Source organism: Brachyhypopomus gauderio, unplaced genomic scaffold (assembly GCF_052324685.1).
Source record: "Brachyhypopomus gauderio isolate BG-103 unplaced genomic scaffold, BGAUD_0.2 sc68, whole genome shotgun sequence".
NCBI classification, from domain to species: domain Eukaryota; kingdom Metazoa; phylum Chordata; class Actinopteri; order Gymnotiformes; family Hypopomidae; genus Brachyhypopomus; species Brachyhypopomus gauderio.
The window spans coordinates 449,261-470,526 of record NW_027506889.1 but is presented as its reverse complement, the minus strand read 5'-3'; the positions used below and the strand labels follow the sequence as shown (position 1 = coordinate 470,526).

The 21,266-nt window shown below is 39.3% G+C and overlaps 2 protein-coding genes and 1 long non-coding RNA gene across 3 annotated transcripts; all 3 read left to right on the top strand.

The window, feature by feature from the left end:
• The first annotated feature begins 1,972 nt into the window (after window positions 1–1,972).
• Window positions 1,973–6,565, top strand: LOC143490934 (uncharacterized). The gene is made up of 5 exons (XM_076989509.1): window positions 1,973–2,332; window positions 2,426–2,580; window positions 2,689–2,810; window positions 6,300–6,361; window positions 6,451–6,565. The coding sequence occupies exons 1-5, from the start codon at window positions 2,007–2,009 to the stop codon at window positions 6,563–6,565; spliced, it is 780 nt and encodes a 259-aa protein (XP_076845624.1). The 5' UTR covers window positions 1,973–2,006.
• Window positions 6,566–6,799: 234 nt separating this feature from the next.
• LOC143490941 (uncharacterized) lies at window positions 6,800–7,979 on the top strand. The gene is made up of 3 exons (XR_013125044.1): window positions 6,800–6,948; window positions 7,054–7,175; window positions 7,917–7,979. It is a non-coding gene; the product is annotated as an uncharacterized LOC143490941 (long non-coding RNA).
• A 505-nt stretch (window positions 7,980–8,484) lies between these two features.
• LOC143490933 (uncharacterized) lies at window positions 8,485–13,756 on the top strand. Its single transcript, XM_076989508.1, has 20 exons — window positions 8,485–8,582; window positions 8,694–8,815; window positions 9,084–9,145; window positions 9,252–9,352; window positions 9,468–9,537; window positions 9,632–9,786; window positions 9,896–10,017; window positions 10,286–10,347; window positions 10,454–10,554; window positions 10,668–10,737; window positions 10,832–10,986; window positions 11,101–11,222; window positions 11,570–11,631; window positions 11,812–11,912; window positions 12,098–12,161; window positions 12,334–12,482; window positions 12,728–12,849; window positions 12,986–13,047; window positions 13,143–13,404; window positions 13,661–13,756. Exons 2-20 carry the CDS (start codon window positions 8,696–8,698, stop codon window positions 13,754–13,756), a joined length of 2,058 nt encoding a protein of 685 aa, XP_076845623.1. The 5' UTR covers window positions 8,485–8,582; window positions 8,694–8,695.
• Window positions 13,757–21,266: the final 7,510 nt, after the last annotated feature.

Genomic DNA, 21,266 nt, shown 5'->3' with positions numbered 1-21,266 from the left:
CACTTCCAAAGACAACGCTTAGAACAACTTCACATGCCTGCAAACATAAGAAAAGAACAGCAACTCCTATGAAATCCACACCACAGAAAACTCTCACATCTATGCCTGCATCCACACAGCAGACATTGACAACATTAATAACAACATCTACTAAATCCTCACAAAAGACAAAAACTACAGATAAGACTAGGTCTACACCAGAGACAATTTTGTCAACACCCTTGGCAAATAGTTCTGCTTATACACAAAAGACCACAACTAGACCCATCCACACATCAACGATGGCATTAACTACAGAATCCACTACACAGCCAAAAATGACACTGTCAGCAACTACCCTTGCCCCCAAAGGAAAACCAACACCTACACAGGTGGCAAGTTCTATTGGGCCCACTCAACTTACAATAGTGACAACTACCCCTGTCTTCAAACCACAAAGTGTAACTACCTCTATGAAAACTTCTATTGAATCTAATCCACAAACCACTGTTACAACAAATATTCCTGGTTCCACACCACAGACAAAAACCCCAATTGAAATTGCTACTGAATTCATTGAAGGAACAGTGACCAAAACTGTGGCCGCTACCCCTTACCCTCAACAGACATCTAGAATTTTGACAACTACAGAATCTAGTCAACAGATTATAACACATTCATCCATTAGAACTACCTCTAATCAACAATCAACCATAACAAGACATTCGGCCATTACCCCAGCCTCTATGCCACAGAAAACAAATACATTACTGATACCTTCTACTGAATCAACTCCACAATCAAGACTCACAACAGCGTTGTCTGCTTCCCCACCAGAGACTAGAAATACATCAATGACAACTCTTGTTCAAGCCACTCTACAAACAACAGTGACACCTTTGCCCACTATCATTGCATCGATACAAAAGACAACTACACAAATCAGAAATTCTTCTGAATCAACCCCACAAACTCCAGTGACAGTGTCCATACCACAAAAAACAACTACATCAATCACACCTTCAGCATACACTCCACAATTAAAAAAGACAACAACTATGCATTTGTCCACACTCCAGACTACAGTTATGACAGATTCTAGTCAATCCTCTTCACAGACTTTGACAATTTTGCCCAATGTCATCGCATCAGCACAGCAGGCAACAACTCAAATGATGGAAGTTTCTACCAAATCACTTCCAAAGACAACACTTAGAACAACTTCACATGCCTGCAAACATAAGAAAAGAACAGCAACTCCTACGAAATCCACACAACAGAAAACTCTCACATCTATGCCTGCATCCACACAGCAGACATTGACAACATTAATAACAACATCTACTAAATCATCGCAAAAGACAAAAACTACAAATAAGACTAGGTCTACACCAGAGACAATTTTGTCAACACCCTTGGCAAATAGTTCTGCTCATACACAAAAGACCACAACAAGACCCATCCACACATCAACTATGGCATCAACTACAGAATCCACTACACAGTCAAAAATGACACGGTCAGCAACTACCCTTGCCCCCAAAGGAAAACCAACACATACACAGGTGGAAAGTTCTAATGGGCCTACTCCACTTACAATAGTGACAACTAACAATGTGTTCAAACCACAAAGTGCAACTACCTCTATGAAATCTTCTACTGAATCTAATCCACAGACCACTGTTACAACAAATATTCCTGGTTCCACACCACAGACAAAAACCCCAATTAAAACTGCTACTGAATTCATGGAAGAAACAGCAACAAAAACTGTGGCCGCTACCCCTTCCCCTCAACAGATGTCTAGGATTTTGACAACTGCAGAATCTAGTCAACAGATTATAACAAATTCATCGATTAGAACTACTTCTAATCAACAATCAACAATAACAAGGCATTCGGCCATAACTCCTGCCTCTATGCCACAGAAAACAAATACATTGCTGATACCTTCTACTGAATCAACTCCACAATCAAGACTGACAACAACTTTGCCTGCTTCCCCACCAGAGACTAGAAATACATCAATGACAACTCTTGTTCAAGCCACTCTACAAACAGCAGTGACAACTTTGCCCAATATCATTGCATCGATACAAAAGACGACTATACAAATCGGAAATTCTTCTGAATCCACCCCACAAACATCAGTGACAGTGTCCATACCACAAAAAATGACATCAATCACAGCTTCAGCATACACTCCACAATTAAAAAAGACAACAACTATGCTTACGTCCACACCTCAGACACAATTTTTGAACACTTCAACAGAAGCACTGACATCTATACAGGATAATTTAACAACATCCTCCAGCAGTCTGGTGGTTTCTGCTGCATCTACCTCTGAAACGTATGCTTAATTTCTAACACTTACATTTTTTTGCTACTCATGTTTTCATTGTGTATCATCATTAGTTACTAAAATAGTGCTTTGTCCCTGTAGATTTGGTTCAGCTGTGATCAACACCAGGCTAGAGATTAAGTTCTCCTCTCCCCTTCCTAGTAAATGTTCAGTCCTTAGTGCTGTCAAAAGACTGCTGAAATCTCAACAGACAAACTTCACTGATTCAGTGAAAATGCTGAATGTTACCTATGAGAGTAAGTTTAATTAATGCATAATACAGTTATAAATAAACATTGGCTGCTAGCACCCACATTAAGTATAGCTTGCTCTTCCATATAGAAAGGACATTTGTTTTGTTTCAGAAATTTCAGACACATCCTATGCAGTCATCTTCACATTCGGTCTCAGTAACATCAGCATGCCAAACAGCACTGAACTCAGGAATTTCACCTACAGCAAACTGCAGAGCTCTATCAACAACGCGGTGAGTGTACATTATAATTAAAACTACAGTTACAAAAGAGCACATTTTCTCATCAGATTATGCTGTTTTATATATCTTCAAAGTAAGGCAAGGTGAATGGATATTACACCTTAGCGGTACTCCTAGCATATTTGAAAATCATTGTAGCACGAGAACAAACAACAAGTGTAGGACAAACACAAGCCGAGGGACAGATGATACATGACAGACACACAAAGCGCACACAGAAGTAAATGCATAACATACATAGACATAGATAAAAGAATTCACACACACGGACACACCCGAAGGGAGGAGTCCGGGGCTGTACCCTGACAATCGTTCTCAGCGTAATCTTTTCAGTAGATTCTAGAATAATAGTAGTGTGTTACAAAAGGTTTTAGAACTGGAGTAATATGCTCTGTTTTGTTTGTTGTTTGTCATGTTAAAGTTACTGCTTTCCTATCCTTACAAACTGGGTTTTCAATAACATCCAAACCATTTATGGACATTTCATGATAGTCCTACCCAATTTTCTGACCTGTCTAGAAGTACTAGGTGATATACAGTGCTAAATGTAGCAACAAGATCCAACACCACCAGGACCGGCATTTTATCAGAGTCAGTATTTAGGTGCACATCATTTAGTACCTTTATGAAAGCACACTCAGTAATATGGTGTGACTGGAAATCCATTTGGAATTTGTCAAGATGGACATTTACATTAGTTAGTTCTCCGATAAACAATAGGGTTGCTTCCCTGCACCTTCCAAGATGGGAAATGGGCCCTGACCGTTTGTTCTTAAGCATCAAATGGCAGTCCATAGTACCTGGCCTTCTTGGATTCTTGGAAGGGGTACTGGAAAATGCTCCTTCTGGGGAGTTCTGCTGGGGGGAAAAGCCGCGTTGATCTGAATCTGAGTGGTGTTTTGTTATTAGATTTCTGTGCTCATCTTAGTATGTACATAATGAGTACTGGGGCGTGATGATACACTCAGCTCACGAGACGAGACACGATATTGGGTTCACGAGAACGAGATGAGACGAGATTTTAAGAAAACTAAAATGACACATTATAGTAATTTTAACATGCATGATGTAAGCATGAACTTTTAATGAACTTCTTCCTCTACAAATTGAAATTAAAATAAAATGTTATAAAAGTTAAAATAAATAAAATTAAATATTTCTTCTTTTCAAGTGCAAATAATATTATGTGCAAAACAAAGTTCTTCTCTGTCAATACAGAGTGCAAATAGTGCAAACAGAGCCTGACCAAGTATGTCACTGAATTTGCTGCAAATACACTGCCATGTTCTTTTTAAAGAATATTAGCATGTCCACATATTAGCATATTAGCATCCCCACACTGCTCCCGATATCCTTTGCTGTCTTAACTTGCCAAAGCATGCCTTTCTGTCCCTGCTACCTCTGTTCTAAGTGAGATATGTTGATTTGAGTACTGAGCTGTGGTGGTGCTATAAATGTCTCTGCATCGTGTTCATATTAGCCGTGGTGTACGGCATTATTTTAATACAATGTTTGCATATGGTCCATGTCTCATCAGTCACTCTCTTGCCATTTATCATTTCTGCCGGCTACCCAAAATGCTGCCAAACAAACGATTTGAATGGAATCTTCAATACTAATAACTGTATTTTCCAACGTCATTCTGGTAGCTTGCTGGATCACAAATCCCGCGAGACAGATTTTTAACGCCATGAGAAATATCGCAGAGTTACATCTCGCAAGATCTCGTGACACCCCTAATGAATACCATGGTCAAGCACAAAAGTGTCCATAAGACCACATGGCACCAGGACACCTCAGGATGCCGGACAGACCTGGCAGACCCAAATGTGTCATAAGGATTTGCTGGGAAAATTTGGCACAGGAACCCGTCAGATATTCAACTCCCATGTCCAGCAGAGCTTTGACCACATCCCGAGGAAGGGAAGAGACATTGAGTCGAAGTGGGCAGTTTTCCATTGCCCATGCTGCTGACGGGAACTATTTTGGTACCTTGACTATCAGTACCTCTCGTGGAAGCAATCCCTGAACCTGATGGTGGACCCTGCTGGCTCTGTCCTAGTCAAAGAACACTGGACCAACTTTTTTACCCATGCAAGGGTGGAATCCAAATGTGATGTGATCAATAATGCATGCTAAGCAAAGGTATAATGGTGGTGAACCCGAGGGAGAAGAAGGATCCATAAGCAGGCTTAAGACTTGTGTTTTAATATGGAAAAAACGGTGAACAGCCTCACCAAAGTCAAAGTCAAATTTATTTATATAGCGCTGTTCACAACACACATTGTCACAAAGCAGCTTTACAATCATATGGGTCCAGATCCCTAATGAGCAAGCCAAAGGTGATAGTGGCGAGGAAAAACTCCCTATAGGGTGGGGACAACCCCGTAGGGAAGGCAGGCAGCAGCACAAGAGGGCGAGGCAAAGGGGAGTGTCAAAAAACCAGGCAGCTAATAGTAAAAAACAAGAAAAGAAGGGCAGGCAGAGGTACAAAAAGGACTAGGCAAACAGGAGGATATCAAAAGGCCAATTCAATGATTAAAAAAACCAGCATCACAATCAGAGTAATACAAGAATACAAGAATTCCGGTGATGGCGCCCTCTGGCGGTCACAGGCGTGATTGCCATTCCTAGCTATCTTGTCACATTTCAGCCCAATTAATGTTAGCTAGCAAGCAGTCACCATAGGGATGTTTGGTGCTATGCATACTTCTATTGCATTTGTTCACAAACTAGCCAACAATCACAATTTGATAGGTCAGTAGTTTTATTGGTGGATTAAATAAACTATTTTCAGTAATGTTAGCTTGTGGCTTTGTTGCTGCTATAAGTAAGCCAAACATTAAAATGTATTATCTAACTTACTAGATCAGTAAACAAACAAACAAAAATCACATTTTAAAAATGTAGTTTCCTTAGTTAAGGACTTCAGAAAAAAATGTACCTTATGATTTGTCAGCTAGATAGCTAAATGTTCAGTCTTTTATGGGAATGACTATCTCCACAGTTCTCATAAACAAGGGACAGTAGCAGTTTGTAGTTGGAGGCTGGACACAATTAAACTCACTGTTGTTAATTAAACTCACTAACAAACCCAAAGACAAACCAAACCACACGAACCATAAAAGTAAAATAACAATAACAGCAAACACTAAAACATAAAACCAAGGAAACACGTAGGCTAGAGATTAATAAAGACATCCAACAAGCAAACCGCAAGGGAGAAAATGACACACAATACCAAACAGTACTGACAAACAATAATTACAATAACCAATGACACAAGAGACCAAACACAGGACTTAAAAAGACTAAACAAGGAACCAAATAACACAACTGAAATCAATGATAAGGGGCAGAGTAACACGATGGGCGTCAACACATGGGAAAGTAAAACAAAGCAAAAATTACAGGAGGGGTGAGCTAACTGTGACAATGACTAGTTTACGCTAAAAATTGAATATCTGGTTTTCTCTCCAGTTAAATACACTTGTAAATCAACCCGAAGCAGAACCACTTGAACCTCAAAGTTGTAACTTCATGTAAGTTTGTATTACCATTCTATTCTAGTCCCATTTTATGTATTTATACATTAGGTGCTAAATTTCTTGTTTTTTTTATATCTTTTCAGGAGCTCAGGACATGATATTAAAGGCATCATGGAGTACTTCTTCCAAAATGGAGATATTAGAGCACCAGTTAGCTACCTCAATGAGCTTCAGAGACAGAGAGGTATGCAAATGTAACAGTACATTACAAATTTTGTTTGCAAAATGACCGAGTGATTTAATGGATCCGTCACTGAATGTAATTTCCTTGTAGCTTCACCTACAGTATCTCCTGCAACTATGCACAATGTGACGGGGACAGAAATAGCTTCTCCATTGACAAGGTACCCTCAGTTTCTGATTTAATTTCTTAATTAAACACGCATCTTTGGAAAATAATGACCATAGTGCTTTGTGTCCTCCTAGAAATGGTTCAGCTGTGGTCATCACCAAGCTTGTGTTCAAACCACCATCTCCTCTTCCTGGTGAAATTTCAGTCCTCAGTGCTGCCAGACGTTTGCTGAGCTCTCGACTGACAAACATCACTGATTCTGTCAAAGTGTTGAATGTTACCTATGAAAGTATGTTTTCCTAAATACACCTACCACTATACATTGTCTGCATTTTCTCTCGTGAAACCTAGATTTGATCTTCCATGCAGAAAGTAAATTTGTCTTGTTCCATAGAAATTTCAGGCACATCCTATGCAGTCATCTTCACATTCAATCTCAGTAATATCAGTATGCCAAAGAGCACTGTCTTCAGGAACTTCACCTACAGAAAAGTGCAGAGGTCAATCAGCAAAGCAGTGAGTGTACATTACATTCAAAAATATTTTGTATATTAATCTGTATATTAATGCATATTAACTTTACAAAAAATTGTAGGGTACTACAATACATTTACCAAAATTATTGGAAGATTTTTAAATATGTAAAAGTAGAAATTAAATTCCTTTGTTACCCATCCATAAAACTTGTACTTGGCCTTTTATGCAGCCAAACTAAATTCGCATACCAACCATAAACAGGAATATACATGAAAGAGACAATCTAGCCCTAGAAATAGAAGCAGGGAAGCTAACCAAATAAAGAATTCTTATCGCAACACACATGGATAGAAAGAGAACCACTAATATACATTTTCCCAAAGCGCATAGTATAGCGACATTGACCCACACATGAACAGCAAAAGGACAGGGACTAAATAGCAAACCCAGTAAAACACATAAACAAGGGACAGCTAAAATCAATTACCGGGGAGTCAATAAACCGAAGAAAAACTAACTAAAAGAAAAGGTGGCGCCAAAGGGAAAGAAAGACTGCCAGGAGGGGGCGGTTGGAACCTTTTCGGTTTAGTAAAGGTAGTTTAGCTGCCTTTCAGTTAAATGTAATATTGACAAGCAAACATTCAGAAACACCAGTGTTATCAATATGCATTTGTTGCAATTATTTTCAAACTACACCACCACACTAAACACCACCATCTGTGTCAAATTGGGATATTTGCAGAAACATGGTCCTTTGACTAAACAACTTTTTCTCTCCAGCTAAACACACTTGTAAATGAACCTGATGCAGCACAAATTGAGCCACAGAGTTCTATATTTATGTAAGTTTACATGAGCAATCAGTTCTGAAATTACATTTTCTAATTATGTTTGAACATTAAATGGTTTTGTAACATTCATGCTTTCTTTTCTTGGTAGGAGCTCAGCAAACCAAATTGAAGGTAACATGGTGTACATCTGTGGAGACACCAGAATACCAGTCAGCTACTTCGAAGCGCTCCAGAGAGAGATGGGTATGTTCCACTACATCTTGTATAAGTTTTTGTTTCCAATATTTGTTTTTGTAAATAAGACGAAAACCACCTGCAAATAAACGCCATTTCTTACAGCTTCATTGACATTTCCTCCAACAACAAAAAGCAAAGAGATGGTGATGCCTGCTTCTTCATCTATGATGTAGGCTCACTTTCAAGTGTATGATTATTAGACATTGATTGTTGATTTCCAAAAGTCACTGAAAAATAATCATCATTATGCTTTGCCGGACTAGACTTGGATCAGCAGTGGTCTACTCCAAGGTCATCTTCAAATCCTCATCTCCTGAACCCAGTGAGAGATTGGTCCTCAGTGCTGTCAATAGTCTGCTGAACTCTCGACTCACAAACATCACTGATCCTCTGAAAGTTCTGAACACTGCCTATAAGAGTATGTTTTCCTAATTGTACTATATAAGGTTACAGTCTAATGTTCTTGCTTGCATCCCCATGAAATTGACTTTAATCTGCCATTGAAAATGATATTTGCTTTGTTCACCAGAAATGTCATACACCTCATATGCCATCATCTTCAAGTTCAGTCTCAGTAACATCAGCATGCCAAACAGCACTGACCTCAGAAATTCCACCTACAGCCATGTGCAGAGGTCCATCAACAATGCTGTGAGTGTACATTACAAACAAGTGATTTTTACTAGTTTCATCATACATTGAGTAATAAATTAATTCTGATGATCAGACTTGAACTGCAAGTTTTTGCATGCATAAATAACAAATAATCACTAATACAGAATTGTTTGAAACTATTTAGAGTTTTGTCAGTTGTGCAGAAATATATTTCCTAATCATTTCTATAAACAAATGTTTGCATAGTCTAAAAGGAATTGCCAGTTTTTTTTCAAAAACTGAAAATCTGTCTTTTTCACTCCAGCTAAACAAACTTCTAAATGAACTCAATGCAGAAACAATCAAACCCCATAGTTCACATTTAACGTAAGTTTGCAAGAGATGTGCATCCTGTTAAAAAATTACAGTCTGTGCTTCTTCTTGCATATTGAGTGGCATTATGAATGTCTTGTTTTCATGGCTTTTCTTGTAGAAGTTCAGGCAATCGGATTAAAGGTAACATGGAGTACTGGTTCCAAAACAATGACACCAGGTTTCCAATCGGCTATTTTAGGGAACTCCAGAGACAGAAGGGTATGTTCCAGTACAGTATCTTGCATACATTTTCATTTTTGACTTTTCCACACAAATCAGATGGTGTGTGATGAAGTGTCAGTGAAGTTTTATAACTAAATGTGATATTTTGCAGTTTCATCTACAACATTTCCTCCAACAACAAAAAACAAAGGGATGGTGATGCCTGCTTCTTCATCTATGATGTAGGCTCACTTTCAAGTGTATGATTATTAGACATTGATTGTTGATTTCCAAAAGTCACTGAAAAATAATCATCATTATGCTTTGCCGGACTAGACTTGGATCAGCAGTGGTCTACTCCAAGGTCATCTTCAAATCCTCATCTCCTGAACCCAGTGAGAGATTGGTCCTCAGTGCTGTCAATAGTCTGCTGAACTCTCGACTCACAAACATCACTGATCCTCTGAAAGTTCTGAACACTACCTATAAGAGTATGTTTCCTAATTATACTAGGAGGCTACATTCTAATGTTCTTGCTTGCATCCCCATGAAATTGACTTTAATCTGCCATATGAAAAGGATATTTGCTTTGTTCACCAGAAATGTCATACACCTCATATGCCATCATCTTCAAGTTCAGTCTCAGTAACATCAGCATGCCAAACAGCACTGACCTCAGAAACTCCACCTACAGCCATGTGCAGAGGTCCATCAACAATGCTGTGAGTGTACATTACAAACTAGTGATTTTTACTAGTTTCATCATGTATTGAGTAATAAATCAATTCTGATGATCAGACTTGAACTGCAAGTTTTTGCATGCATAAATAATAAATAATCACTAATACAGAATTGTTTTAAACTATTTAGTTTTGTCAGTTGTGCAAAAATATCTTTCCTAATCATTTCTAAAAACAAATCTTTGCATAGTCTAAAAGGAATTCGTCAGTTTTTTTTTGAAAACCTAAAAATCTGTCTTTTTCACTCCAGCTAAACAAACTTCTAAATGAACTCAATGCAGAAACAATCAAACCCCATAGTTCACATTTAACGTAAGTTTGCAAGAGATGTGCATCCTGTTAAAAAATTACAGTCTGTGCTTCTTCTTGCATATTGAGTGGCATTATGAATGTCTTGTTTTCATGGCTTTTCTTGTAGAAGTTCAGCCAATCGGATTAAAGGTAACATGGAGTACCGGTTCCAAAACGATGACACCAGGATTCCAATCAGCTACTTTAGGGAACTTCAGAGACAGAACGGTATGTTCAAGAACAGTATCTTGCATGAGTTTTCTTTTTTTTTTTTCACACAAATAAGATGGTGTGTGGTGAAGGGTAAGGGAAGTTTTATAACTAAATGTGACATCTTGCAGATTCATCTACAACATTTCCTCCAACAACAAAAAGCAAAGGGATAGTGATGCCTGCTTCTTCATCTATGATGTAGGCTCACTTTCAAGTGTATGATTATTAGACATTGATTGTTGATTTCCAAAAGTCACAGAAAAATAATCATCATTATGCTTTGCCGGACTAGACTTGGATCAGCAGTGGTCTACTCCAAGGTCATCTTCAAATCCTCATCTCCTGAACCCAGTGAGAGATTGGTCCTCAGTGCTGTCAATAGTCTGCTGAACTCTCGACTCACAAACATCACCGATCCTCTGAAAGTTCTGAACACTGCCTATGAGAGTATGTTTTCCTAATTGTACTATAAAGCTACATCCTAATGTTGCTTGCTTGCATCCCTATGAAACTGACTTTAATAATCTGCCATATGAAAAGGATATTGGCTTTGTTCCCCAGAACTGTCATTGACCTCATATGCCATCATCTTCAAGTTCAGTCTCAGTAACATCAGCATGCCAAACAGCACTGACCTCAGAAACTCCACCTACAGCCATGTGCAGAGATCTATCAACAATGCTGTGAGTGTACATTACAAATTGCCTAAATGTACACAGTCCTCTGATCACATGCTATAGCATGAGGAACATTAACATCATGTGATTTTTATTAGTTTCATTATGTATCGTGTGATAAATCATCTTCATGAATTAGTTGCATATGGAATCAGTCCACATGATTAGCTTTAATTTGCAAACTTTTATTTATAAAAATAATCACAGATTTAGCTTTTATAACAATTTAAAGTTTTGTCAATTCATGTGTGTCAAATGTCTGTTCTAAACATTTCTGATAATAAATGAATGAACAGTTTACAAACATTTCAGTTTTCTTTAAAAACTGAAATTTTGTCTTTTTTTCTGTCCAGGTAAACACACTTCTAAATGAACCCAACGCAGAACCAATTGAACCATACATTTCAAATTTAACGTATGTTTATAAGAGAAATTAATTCTACTCTGTTATAATATAATATAATATAATATAATATAATATAATATAATATAATGTAAGAGAATATTGATTCCAAGATAAATTCTAAGATTTCATTCAGTCCTTCTTGTACATTCAGTGGCAATATAAGTATCTTGTTTTCATGACTTTTTCTAGAAGTTCAGCCAATCAGGTTATAGGTAAAATGGAGTACCAGTTCCAAAATGGAGATACCAGAACCCCAGTCAGCTACTTCATTGAGCTCATGACACAGAAAAGTATGTTGTAGGACCATGACATGTATCACAACTGGTTTTGTTTTTTAATGTTAAATGTTATCAATCTTCCTTGAGTAATATAAAATTTTGTCTTATTTTCATTTGTCTTTAGAGTAATAAACCTTTACGTTTACTATAAATTTCAGTATGGTATTTTTGTTGTTATTTTTGTCTGTATTTTATAGGTATGAGAACAACCACACTTTCCGTAACCAACACACCCCTGCAGAGTACTACAACTTCAACTCTGTAAGTGTAACGATGCAAACCTTGCTCTTGCATATTGTGCTCAAGATCTCCTCATTCCATACACCATAATTACACAAGGGACCTAATTTCTTGATAATTATTGTTGGGATATATAGGACATGATTTAATTTCCCATTTATTTCATTAATCCTTATTTTCTCTCATCCTTCAGATTTGGGATTGTACTGATTTATATTCGCGTGGTGTTTAAGAATTTTACATATGTACCTAGTGAGGCTCAGGTTCTTGCTGTCGCCAATGCTCAGCTGGACTCAAGTATCAGAACAAATCAAATCCCCATTCAGAATATAACATATCAGGGTGAGTGTCTGCCTTGATTACTCTCATTGTGTTGTAAATGAATAAAATCATTTTGAATGAATAACCCCACCTTTGCCCGATAACGCTGGGATATGCTCCGGTCCCACGTGACCCCGACTAGTCGAATAATTCCTGAAGGATAATGAATGAATGAACTTGACTGAATATACTTGACCAGCCTCAAACAATTATATAAGAGATTTAGCTTTTATTTGTGTTTCATAATGTCCCCATATCTCTTTTAGAAATGGACAGCAACTCATTCACCATCAGCTTTGAATTCAAGATCAGTAATGTGACCATGGCTATGAATAATGAACAGAGGAATGAAACATATGACTTAATTGACCATACCGTCAATGACCTGGTGTGTGCCAGTATTATTCTGTGTTATATTTGCACTCGCTTTGGTTTTGAACTTCATTTTCTAAACAAAGATGATATTGCAGTTGATATTGCTTAAATGTTTAAGATATATAATTAATATTTATTTTTATTCTCAGATGAATAAAATATTGAACATACCAGAGGGTGCACCATTTGTCTTCCCACAAACTAACTACATGTATGTGATAAAACATAATTTGAACCGAAGTTTAAAGAGAATTAAAAATAGCTAGATTATTTAATAACTCAGGTTAATTTGCCAATTCTTTCCAGCGACAACAATACTCTAATTGTGGCTACTGCTGAATATATCTATGCACGGGATGATATCAAATCGCCAAGTGGATTTATTGCTCGAGTGCTTAGTCTGGGATCAACCACCACTCCTGCCACAACCGCCATGCATTTCCCCACAGTTCACAACACCATAAACCCTGGAAATAGCACCAGCATAGAGGGAACGTGGTGGGTCCTGGCGATAGTTATCCCATGCGTTATAGCCATCATTTTTATACCATGCTTGATTCTACTCTGTGTAAGTATCACTAAAGGTCTTTTAAATCAATCTATCTGTCAATCTATCTGTAAAGTTTTGTGCAGTTAATAAATCTATTTTGCAGTTTTGGATGTCAATAAAATCAGAAATCAATTAAAACTAATTATTAATTAATGAGTAATTGTAATGAATCAGTAGCTGTTGTGGTCTATCAAAAATATTTTTTGTTTCATCTCTCCTCTTTGTCTGTCCCTTCCTCTTTTTCTGTGTGTGTGTTTCTGTCTGCATGTCTCAGTGTTTACTGTGTGGTTGGTGTGCTGATCTAAGGAGGCGATATAGCAGAAGACGGTCCCACAGCATCCAGTACATATCACGGAATGGACTATTTTAAAAATGACTATGGGCAAAAATACTTAAAATATGCTCTCAAAAATTTTAATTGTTTATTAAATCTATTTTAATTTTATTAGCCAACTATTTTCCTTTTTGTTTTATGCAAAACCTATTTTCAGACCTTTAATGTTAGGCATGTTAATTTTAATATTTTAATAATTAACAAATATACACATCTCAAATTATGGATCACTGAACTGTATTTACACATATACATATTATATATATGTTTTGTTTAACATGTAATAGGTTTTAAATAAATCTAAATTATCTATTAAATTATTATATTGAAATAATATTAATGAAATGTATTAATATAAAAATTAATATTAAATTAAAAAATAATTTTAAATAATATTTTGTTTCATTCTGTCAGTAACAAATATTGAAGTAATTTTTTAAATATGTATTTTAAATTGTGGATAATTTGACTGTATTTTATTAATATTAATATGAAATGATGAATATTAACTGTACACGTATGTTTTGTCATAATTTGTAATAGATTTAAAATAAATCTAACTGAACAATCCCATTAAATACGACTTTGTTTTTATTCTGTCATTAGCCCAAATATTACACTGGGCAGCAGCAAAATTAACATTTTTTTACTTACCAAACAAACTGGTGGACCTTAATGTACTTTGATTGTTGAATTTAATTTTTTTCTACCACAGCAATAGTCTGGCACCAATGATGGTATACATAATTACATATACAGTCATGTGAAAAAATAAGGACACCCTATGAAAACATATATTCTTTAGCATATTTGGACATGTGGATATTTAATATCAAATTTAACAGTACTGAGATATCCAAGTAATATGACTAAACAATTAAAAATTAAGAAACACCTTTTTACAACTTTATATAAATTGTAATTCAAATAGAATGCAATTTCTGTTGAGGAATAAATTAGGACACCCCTATATATTGGGCCACTTAAAATAGTTTATATCACACACAGGTGTATCATATCAGGTGCACATGATCAGAACATCATTACCCAGCATGTTGAATGAGGCTTACCTTATTTAAACCTCAGAAATTTAGTTTGGTGTGTCACTGTCTGTTTAAGTAAGAGTAAGCACCATGGTGAGATCCAAAGAGCTACCTGACACCCTCAGAAAGAAGATCATAACTGCTTATGGGTCTGGAAATGGATTTTAAAAGATTTCCAAAAATTTCAACATCAGTCATTCCACCATCCGGAAAATTGTTTACAAGTGGAGGACATTCAAAACAACTGTGACCATGCCCAGGTCTGGCCGTCCAAGCAAGTTCACCCCCAGAGCAGACCGTAAGATGCTAAAAGAAGTCATGAAAAATCCTAAAATTTCATCACAGAACCTACAGCAGGCTTTAGCTACTGTCAATGTGAAAGTGTATGACTCGACTATCAGAAAAAGACTACACAAGTTTAATTTTCATGGGAGGTGTGCAAGGAGGAAACCTTTGCTCTCTAAGAAAAACATTAAGGCCAGACTGAAGTTTGCCAGAAAGAATGCAGACAAAGACCAGGACTTCTGGAATAATGTTCTTTGGACAGATGAGTGTAAAGTTGAATTATTTGGACCCCGAAAAACAAGACATGTCTGGCGTAAACCAAATACAGCATTCCAAGAAAAGAACCTCATACCAACTGTGAAGCATGGAGGTGGAAGTGTCATGGTTTGGGGATGCTTTGCTGCAGCTGGACCTGGCCAGCTCACCATCATAGAATCTACTATGAATTCTGCTGTGTATCAGAGGGTGCTTGAGAACCATGTGAAACCATCTGTAAAAAAAATTAAAGCTGAAGCGGAACTGGACCATGCAACAGGACAATGACCCAAAACATACTAGTAAATCCACCAAGGACTGGCTAAAAACTAAGAAGTGGAGAGTCCTGGATTGGCCAAGTCAAAGTCCGGATCTTAACGGATTATCATTGGTTTTCTTTCAAATTGCAGGTATTATCAAGAAGACCAATGCTCAATATTGTTAGAGACCACTTTCGAAATGGCCATGATTAATTTATCATGTGATTTGACAAAAACATATGATAGTTTGTAAAACTATCACCATATTTGTCACACCAAAATGGCATTTCTGTCTATTCAGGTTTAGGCCTGATGTTCTTGCTTTGTGTAGGACTAGATTCTAACTATTTTCTGTAACGTTCTAACAGGAGGGGCGTGACGCAAACGCAAGTTTTAAAGTATATTATTGAAGGAAATAAGAGACGAACTAAACAGACTGTGACGTGCGGAGGAGGCAGGCCCGACGAACGTAAATCTGGTGCAACATACACTTTTAATGACACAAAACACGAAGCTTCAGCGCGGTAGTGCCAGCATATTAAAGCAACACTCACACAGGCACAAAGCTTTAGACAAATATAAGCATGAGACATTGCGTGAATGCACATTCCCCAGTGATCACGAGACGAGGCATAGGTGAGACTACGAACACGCTCACAAACAACCAACTCCCACGGAACTACAAACATGGACATAACTGCACGCAGTAGAGATAATGACACGCCCACAAGGTGGGGTCCGGAGCAGTCACCATAAAAGAATCCCCCCATCAGGGGCTCGCTACTCCCGGAGCGTTCCGCGAAGCTGGAAAGCCCCGAACCTACACCAACGGGCAGGTCCGGAGCCGCCGGTCTCATGAGCCCCCAATGGTGGGAACCGCCGCAAACAGCTCTAAACCACTCTCCCTGGGAAGACAGGGGAAAATACATTAAACACGGGCACAGTCACAATCACTGTCGCAGGCGAGACAGGCGGAGGAGTCTCTCCGGTCCTCGGGACTGAGCTCCCAGCGCGCGCTGCGCTGCTCGGTGTCCCCAAAGATTGCGGTCCCGTTTTGAGGCACTACCGGGGGGCTTGCTCTACGGCTTGTTCTCTCACTGGCTACCTTCTGCGGTGCCTCCGTGGGTACCCATAACCCCCACGTCGGGCCGTGGGCTGAGCCAACGCTCACTCGCGCTTCCTGACACAGCGCTGGCTCGCCCCTCGAGGTCTCCATCTCCTCCTCCTTGGAGCCGCCTAGAGACATCGGCTCCTCCGTCGTGCAGCGGGAACAGTCCATACTGCTCCCCTCCGAGGGGGCACGAGGAACGCCCACTTCCTTCTCTGACCGGACCGTCACCTCCGAGTGTCCAGAGGCGCTGTCCTCCTCTTCGTTCTCGCTGTTCTGCTCAAAGGGCATTGCGCCAATGGACGCAGGGGGACTGACATCATCCTCCTCCCCGTAATACTCGGTAGGGACCGAGTAAACGGAAGGAGGAGGGCTGATCTCCTCTTCCTCCACACCATGGTGCTCGGCGGGGGTCGAGTGGATGGACGGAGTAGGGCTGGCCTCCTCTTCGCCCTCCCCGTAATACACCATCGGCACCGAGCACAACAATGACGGGGGGCTGACCTCCTCCTCTTCTGATGTCCGAGAAGCTGCAGACACGGGGGGAAGCTGCTAGCCTCACCCTCGCTCTCATCTTCCGAGTACACGGAGGGGGGAGGACTCTCCTCCAGGTAAGTAAAAAACAAACGAAAAACACGCGGAATAATAATCAACGCGTCGCTGAAAAGAAAGACAGGGAAAACCAAAAATACACGGAGAACAGCTCAACGTGTCAGGAGTAATATAAGAGGCAAGGGAGGGAACGTGAAGCTCAGGTGCAAGACCTGGAGCTTCTACCTGGATTACCTGTCGGTCTGTCAACCAGAACACTGGCAGACAAACCAACATTGAAACAAAAGAAAAACGAAATAGCTGAGAAGAAGACAGACAAAGAGAGAGGGACTGAGAACACTCAGCGAGAGAGAACCAGAGAGTATGCGAATGAGACGCAGAGAGAACAAATGGCTTGGGTTGTGAGAGTAACAACAACAAACAACTTCAGCAATGAGCTGCTGAAGCTGCTCGCTTTAAATAGGCAACAAACACCTGATGCCTATTGCGTCCGATTGCCCCCAGGTCTAGCTCGCAGGCTCCTCCTTGTGGCGGCCGGAGGAACGCGCCTGGGTCCAACCCTGACAGTCTGGGACATTATAGATTCTATTTAGCAGATGTAAAAAAAAAAAAAAAACCTTATCAGGCCAAAAAGTGCATAATTTTGTGTTTTCCTCTTCAATCACAGTCTGAATCCTTACTCTGCATCCAGTTAAGACAAACAGCATGCTTATATGTAAGGAGTTCATAATGCCCTTGTAATGATTAGTTTGTGTGGGCAAGACGCAAGTGTGGGAACAAATACTGTATGTTTTATTAAAGAAACAAACAGAAGAGCAAAGACAATGACAAAATCAAACAAGGTTATACCAAAATGAACTATAGACAACAAATAAATACAGCTAAAAACACTAAGACATTAAACAAAGTATGGGGAAAGCAGACACAGATGAAAACAGCACAAAAAACAGATCTAAATACATGAACGAGCTGAATGTGAAACACAAGATGAGGAAGTGAGAACTCACATACATAAATGCAATAACCCACAAGAGAGACCAAACACAGGGTATAAATAAATTACTAAACAAGGAACTACACTAGACACAAGTGAAATTAATGACATGAGGCGGAGACTGATACAAGGGGCGTGTTTTACTGCCACCTTGTGGCTAAAATCTGTGCACATACACACTTTATTAGGTACACCTTGCTAGTACCTGGTTGGACCACCTTTTTCAACAAGGTACTGGTAACATTCCTCAGAGAGTCTGATACATATTGACATGATAGCAGTTGCAGCGAATTTGTCGGCTGCACATCCATGACACGAATCTCCCATTCCACCATATCACAAAGGTACTCTATTGGATTGAGATCTTGTGACTGTGGAGGCCATTTGAGTACAGTGAACCACTTGTTGTGTTCAAAAAACAGTCTGAGATGATGACATGGCACGTTATCCTGCTGGAAGTAGCCATCAGAAAATGGGTACACTGTGGTCATAAAGGGATGGACATGGTCAGCAACCATACTCAAGTGCGCTGTGTTGTTGACACGATGCTCAGTTGGTACTAATGCACCCAAAGTGTGCCAGGAAAATATACCCCACACCATTGCACCACCACCAGCAGCCTGAACCGTTGATACAAGGCTGGATAGATGGATCCATGCTTTCATGTTGTTGACACCAAATTCTGACCCTACCATCTCAATATCGCAGTTGAAATCGAGACTCATCAGACCAGGCAACTTTTTTCCAATCGTCTGTTGTCAAATGTTGGCAAGCCTGTGTGAATTGTAGCTACAGTTTCTTGTTCTTAGCTGACAGGAGTGGCACACTGTATGGTCTTCTGCTGCTGTAGCCCATCTGCCTCAAGGTTTGACGTGTTGTGCATTCAGAGATGCTCCTCAAATCAAATCCAATCAATTTTTATTTATATAGCGCTTTTTACAACAGTTGTTGTCACAAAGCAGCTTTACAAGTGCCTAGCCCCCAGTGAGCAAGCCAAGGGCGACAGTGGCAAGGAAAAACTCCCTAGTCCCTCTTCTGCATGCCTCGGTTGTAACGACTGGTTATTTGAGTTACTGTTGCTATTCTACAGTTGTGATCAAATTTATTCAACCCCCACTGAAATAAAGTGTTTTGGCCAGTTTGACATTGATTTTGATCATTTCAGTCATCTTATTTACAATTATATCAAAGAGGCACTTATAAATTAGACAAACATAACATAATATTTATGATGGAATAACCACAAATGTCTTTACTGTGCTCACATCATTATCAGTTTTATTCAACCCCCTAGTGACATTATTTTTTAGTACTTAGTACAACATCCTTTTCCAGTTATGACAGCTTTCAAGCGTGAAGCATAGCTTGACACAAGTGTCTTGCAGCGACCTATGGGTATCTTAGCCCATTCTTCATGGGCAAAAGCCTCCAGTTCAGTCACATTCTTAGGCTTGCGCACTGCAACTGCCTTCTTTAGGTCCCACCAGAGGTTCTCAATTGGATTTAAGTCTGGTGATTGCGATGGCCACTCTAGAATGTTCCAGCCTTTCATGTTCAACCATGCTCTAGTGGACTTGGATGTGTGCTTCGGATCATTGTCCTGTTGGAAGGTCCAACGTCTCCCAAGCCGCAGGTTTGTGACTGACTCCATCACATTTTCCTCCAAGATCTCCTGGTACTGAAGGGAATTCATGGTACCCTGCACACGTTGAAGCTTTCCTGTACCATTAGAAGCAAAACAGCCCCAAAGCATAATTGACCCCCCGCCATGTTTCACAGTAGGCAAGGTGTTCTTTTGTTCATAAGCCTGGTTCTTCCTTCTCCAAACATAGCGCTGGTCCATTGTCCCAAACAGTTCTAATTTAGTTTCCAAAACCTGTTCCAAAACCTTTGTGGCTTTGGAGTCTGCAAGGGGGTGCGTCTGGGCGTTCTGGCATGGAGGTCTTCGTTATGCAGTGCGCGCCTTATTGTCTGAGCTGAAACTTCAGTGCCCACATCTGACAGGTCTTTTTTCAGTTCCTTAGCAGTCACACGGGGATTTTTCTCCACATTACGCTTCAGGTAGCGCACAGCAGTCGCGGTCAGGATCTTCTTTCTGCCACGACCAGGTAACGTTTCCACTGTGCCCTTTAACTTGAACTTGCGAATGATACTTCCGATAGTGTCTCTTGGAATATTTAACAACTTCGCAATCTTTTTATATCCATTGCCATTCTTGTGAAGAGCAATAACCTCTTCTCTTGTCTTCTGGGACCATTCTCTTGCCTTCACCATGCTTGGAAACACACCAGTAGATGTCTAGAAGGAGCTGAGTATCACAGTCCTTTTAAATCTGCCTAATTGGTGCTTATCATGCTTGATTGCTGCTCGTTGACATCCACAGATGTTTTTAATACCTGATGGAAAACACTGGAATGAACCTCTGTTCTTAGGAGTGGTAGTCGTAAAGGGGTTGAATAATTGTGAATAATCACAGTTGAATAATTGTGAATAATCACAAAAAGGCCATTTAATACTTTATGACAAAAAAAATTGATGCTATCTTAGTTGCATTTAGTTCTTTAACAAGTCCTTGTAAGATTTCATTATGAACACAATTACAAATGTGCACTGAATTCCATAAAACCCTTCGCAGCATTGGGGGTTGAATAAATTTGATCACAACTGTATCACTTCGAACCAGTCTGGCCATTCTCTTTTGACCTCTAGCATCAACAAGGTAGCTCAGACCAGATCAGCCTGTCTGGCACCAACAACCATGCCATGTTCAAACTCTCTTAAATCACCTTTCTTCCCCATTCTGATGCTCAGTTTGAACTGCAGCAGATCGTCTTGGCCATGTCTACATGCCTAAATGCACTGAGTTGCTGCCATGTGATTGGCTGATTGACATTTGCGTTAATGAGCAGTCGGACAGGTGTATCTAATAAAGTGGCTGGCGAGTGCATGCTGTCAATACTCATAGAAACTATGAGTATTGGTTTGGGAACCATGGCTACTAGCCTTTCTTTTCAAACATTTGCCTGAATATCTAGGCAACTTCATGCAA

Bases quoted from the DNA above. Each gene is read 5' to 3' on its own strand.
- LOC143490934 (XM_076989509.1), top strand. From the start codon at position 2,007: ATGACAACTCTTGTTCAAGCCACTCTACAAACAGCAGTGACAACTTTG. The intron at 2,333-2,425 runs GTATGCTTAATT...TTGTCCCTGTAG, and splicing joins GCTGCATCTACCTCTGAAAC to ATTTGGTTCAGCTGTGATCA. The intron at 6,362-6,450 runs GTAAGTTTGTAT...ATATCTTTTCAG, and splicing joins CCTCAAAGTTGTAACTTCAT to GAGCTCAGGACATGATATTA.
- LOC143490933 (XM_076989508.1), top strand. From the start codon at position 8,696: ATGTCATACACCTCATATGCCATCATCTTCAAGTTCAGTCTCAGTAAC. The intron at 9,146-9,251 runs GTAAGTTTGCAA...CTTTTCTTGTAG, and splicing joins CCCCATAGTTCACATTTAAC to AAGTTCAGGCAATCGGATTA. The intron at 10,987-11,100 runs GTATGTTTTCCT...TTTGTTCCCCAG, and splicing joins TCTGAACACTGCCTATGAGA to AACTGTCATTGACCTCATAT.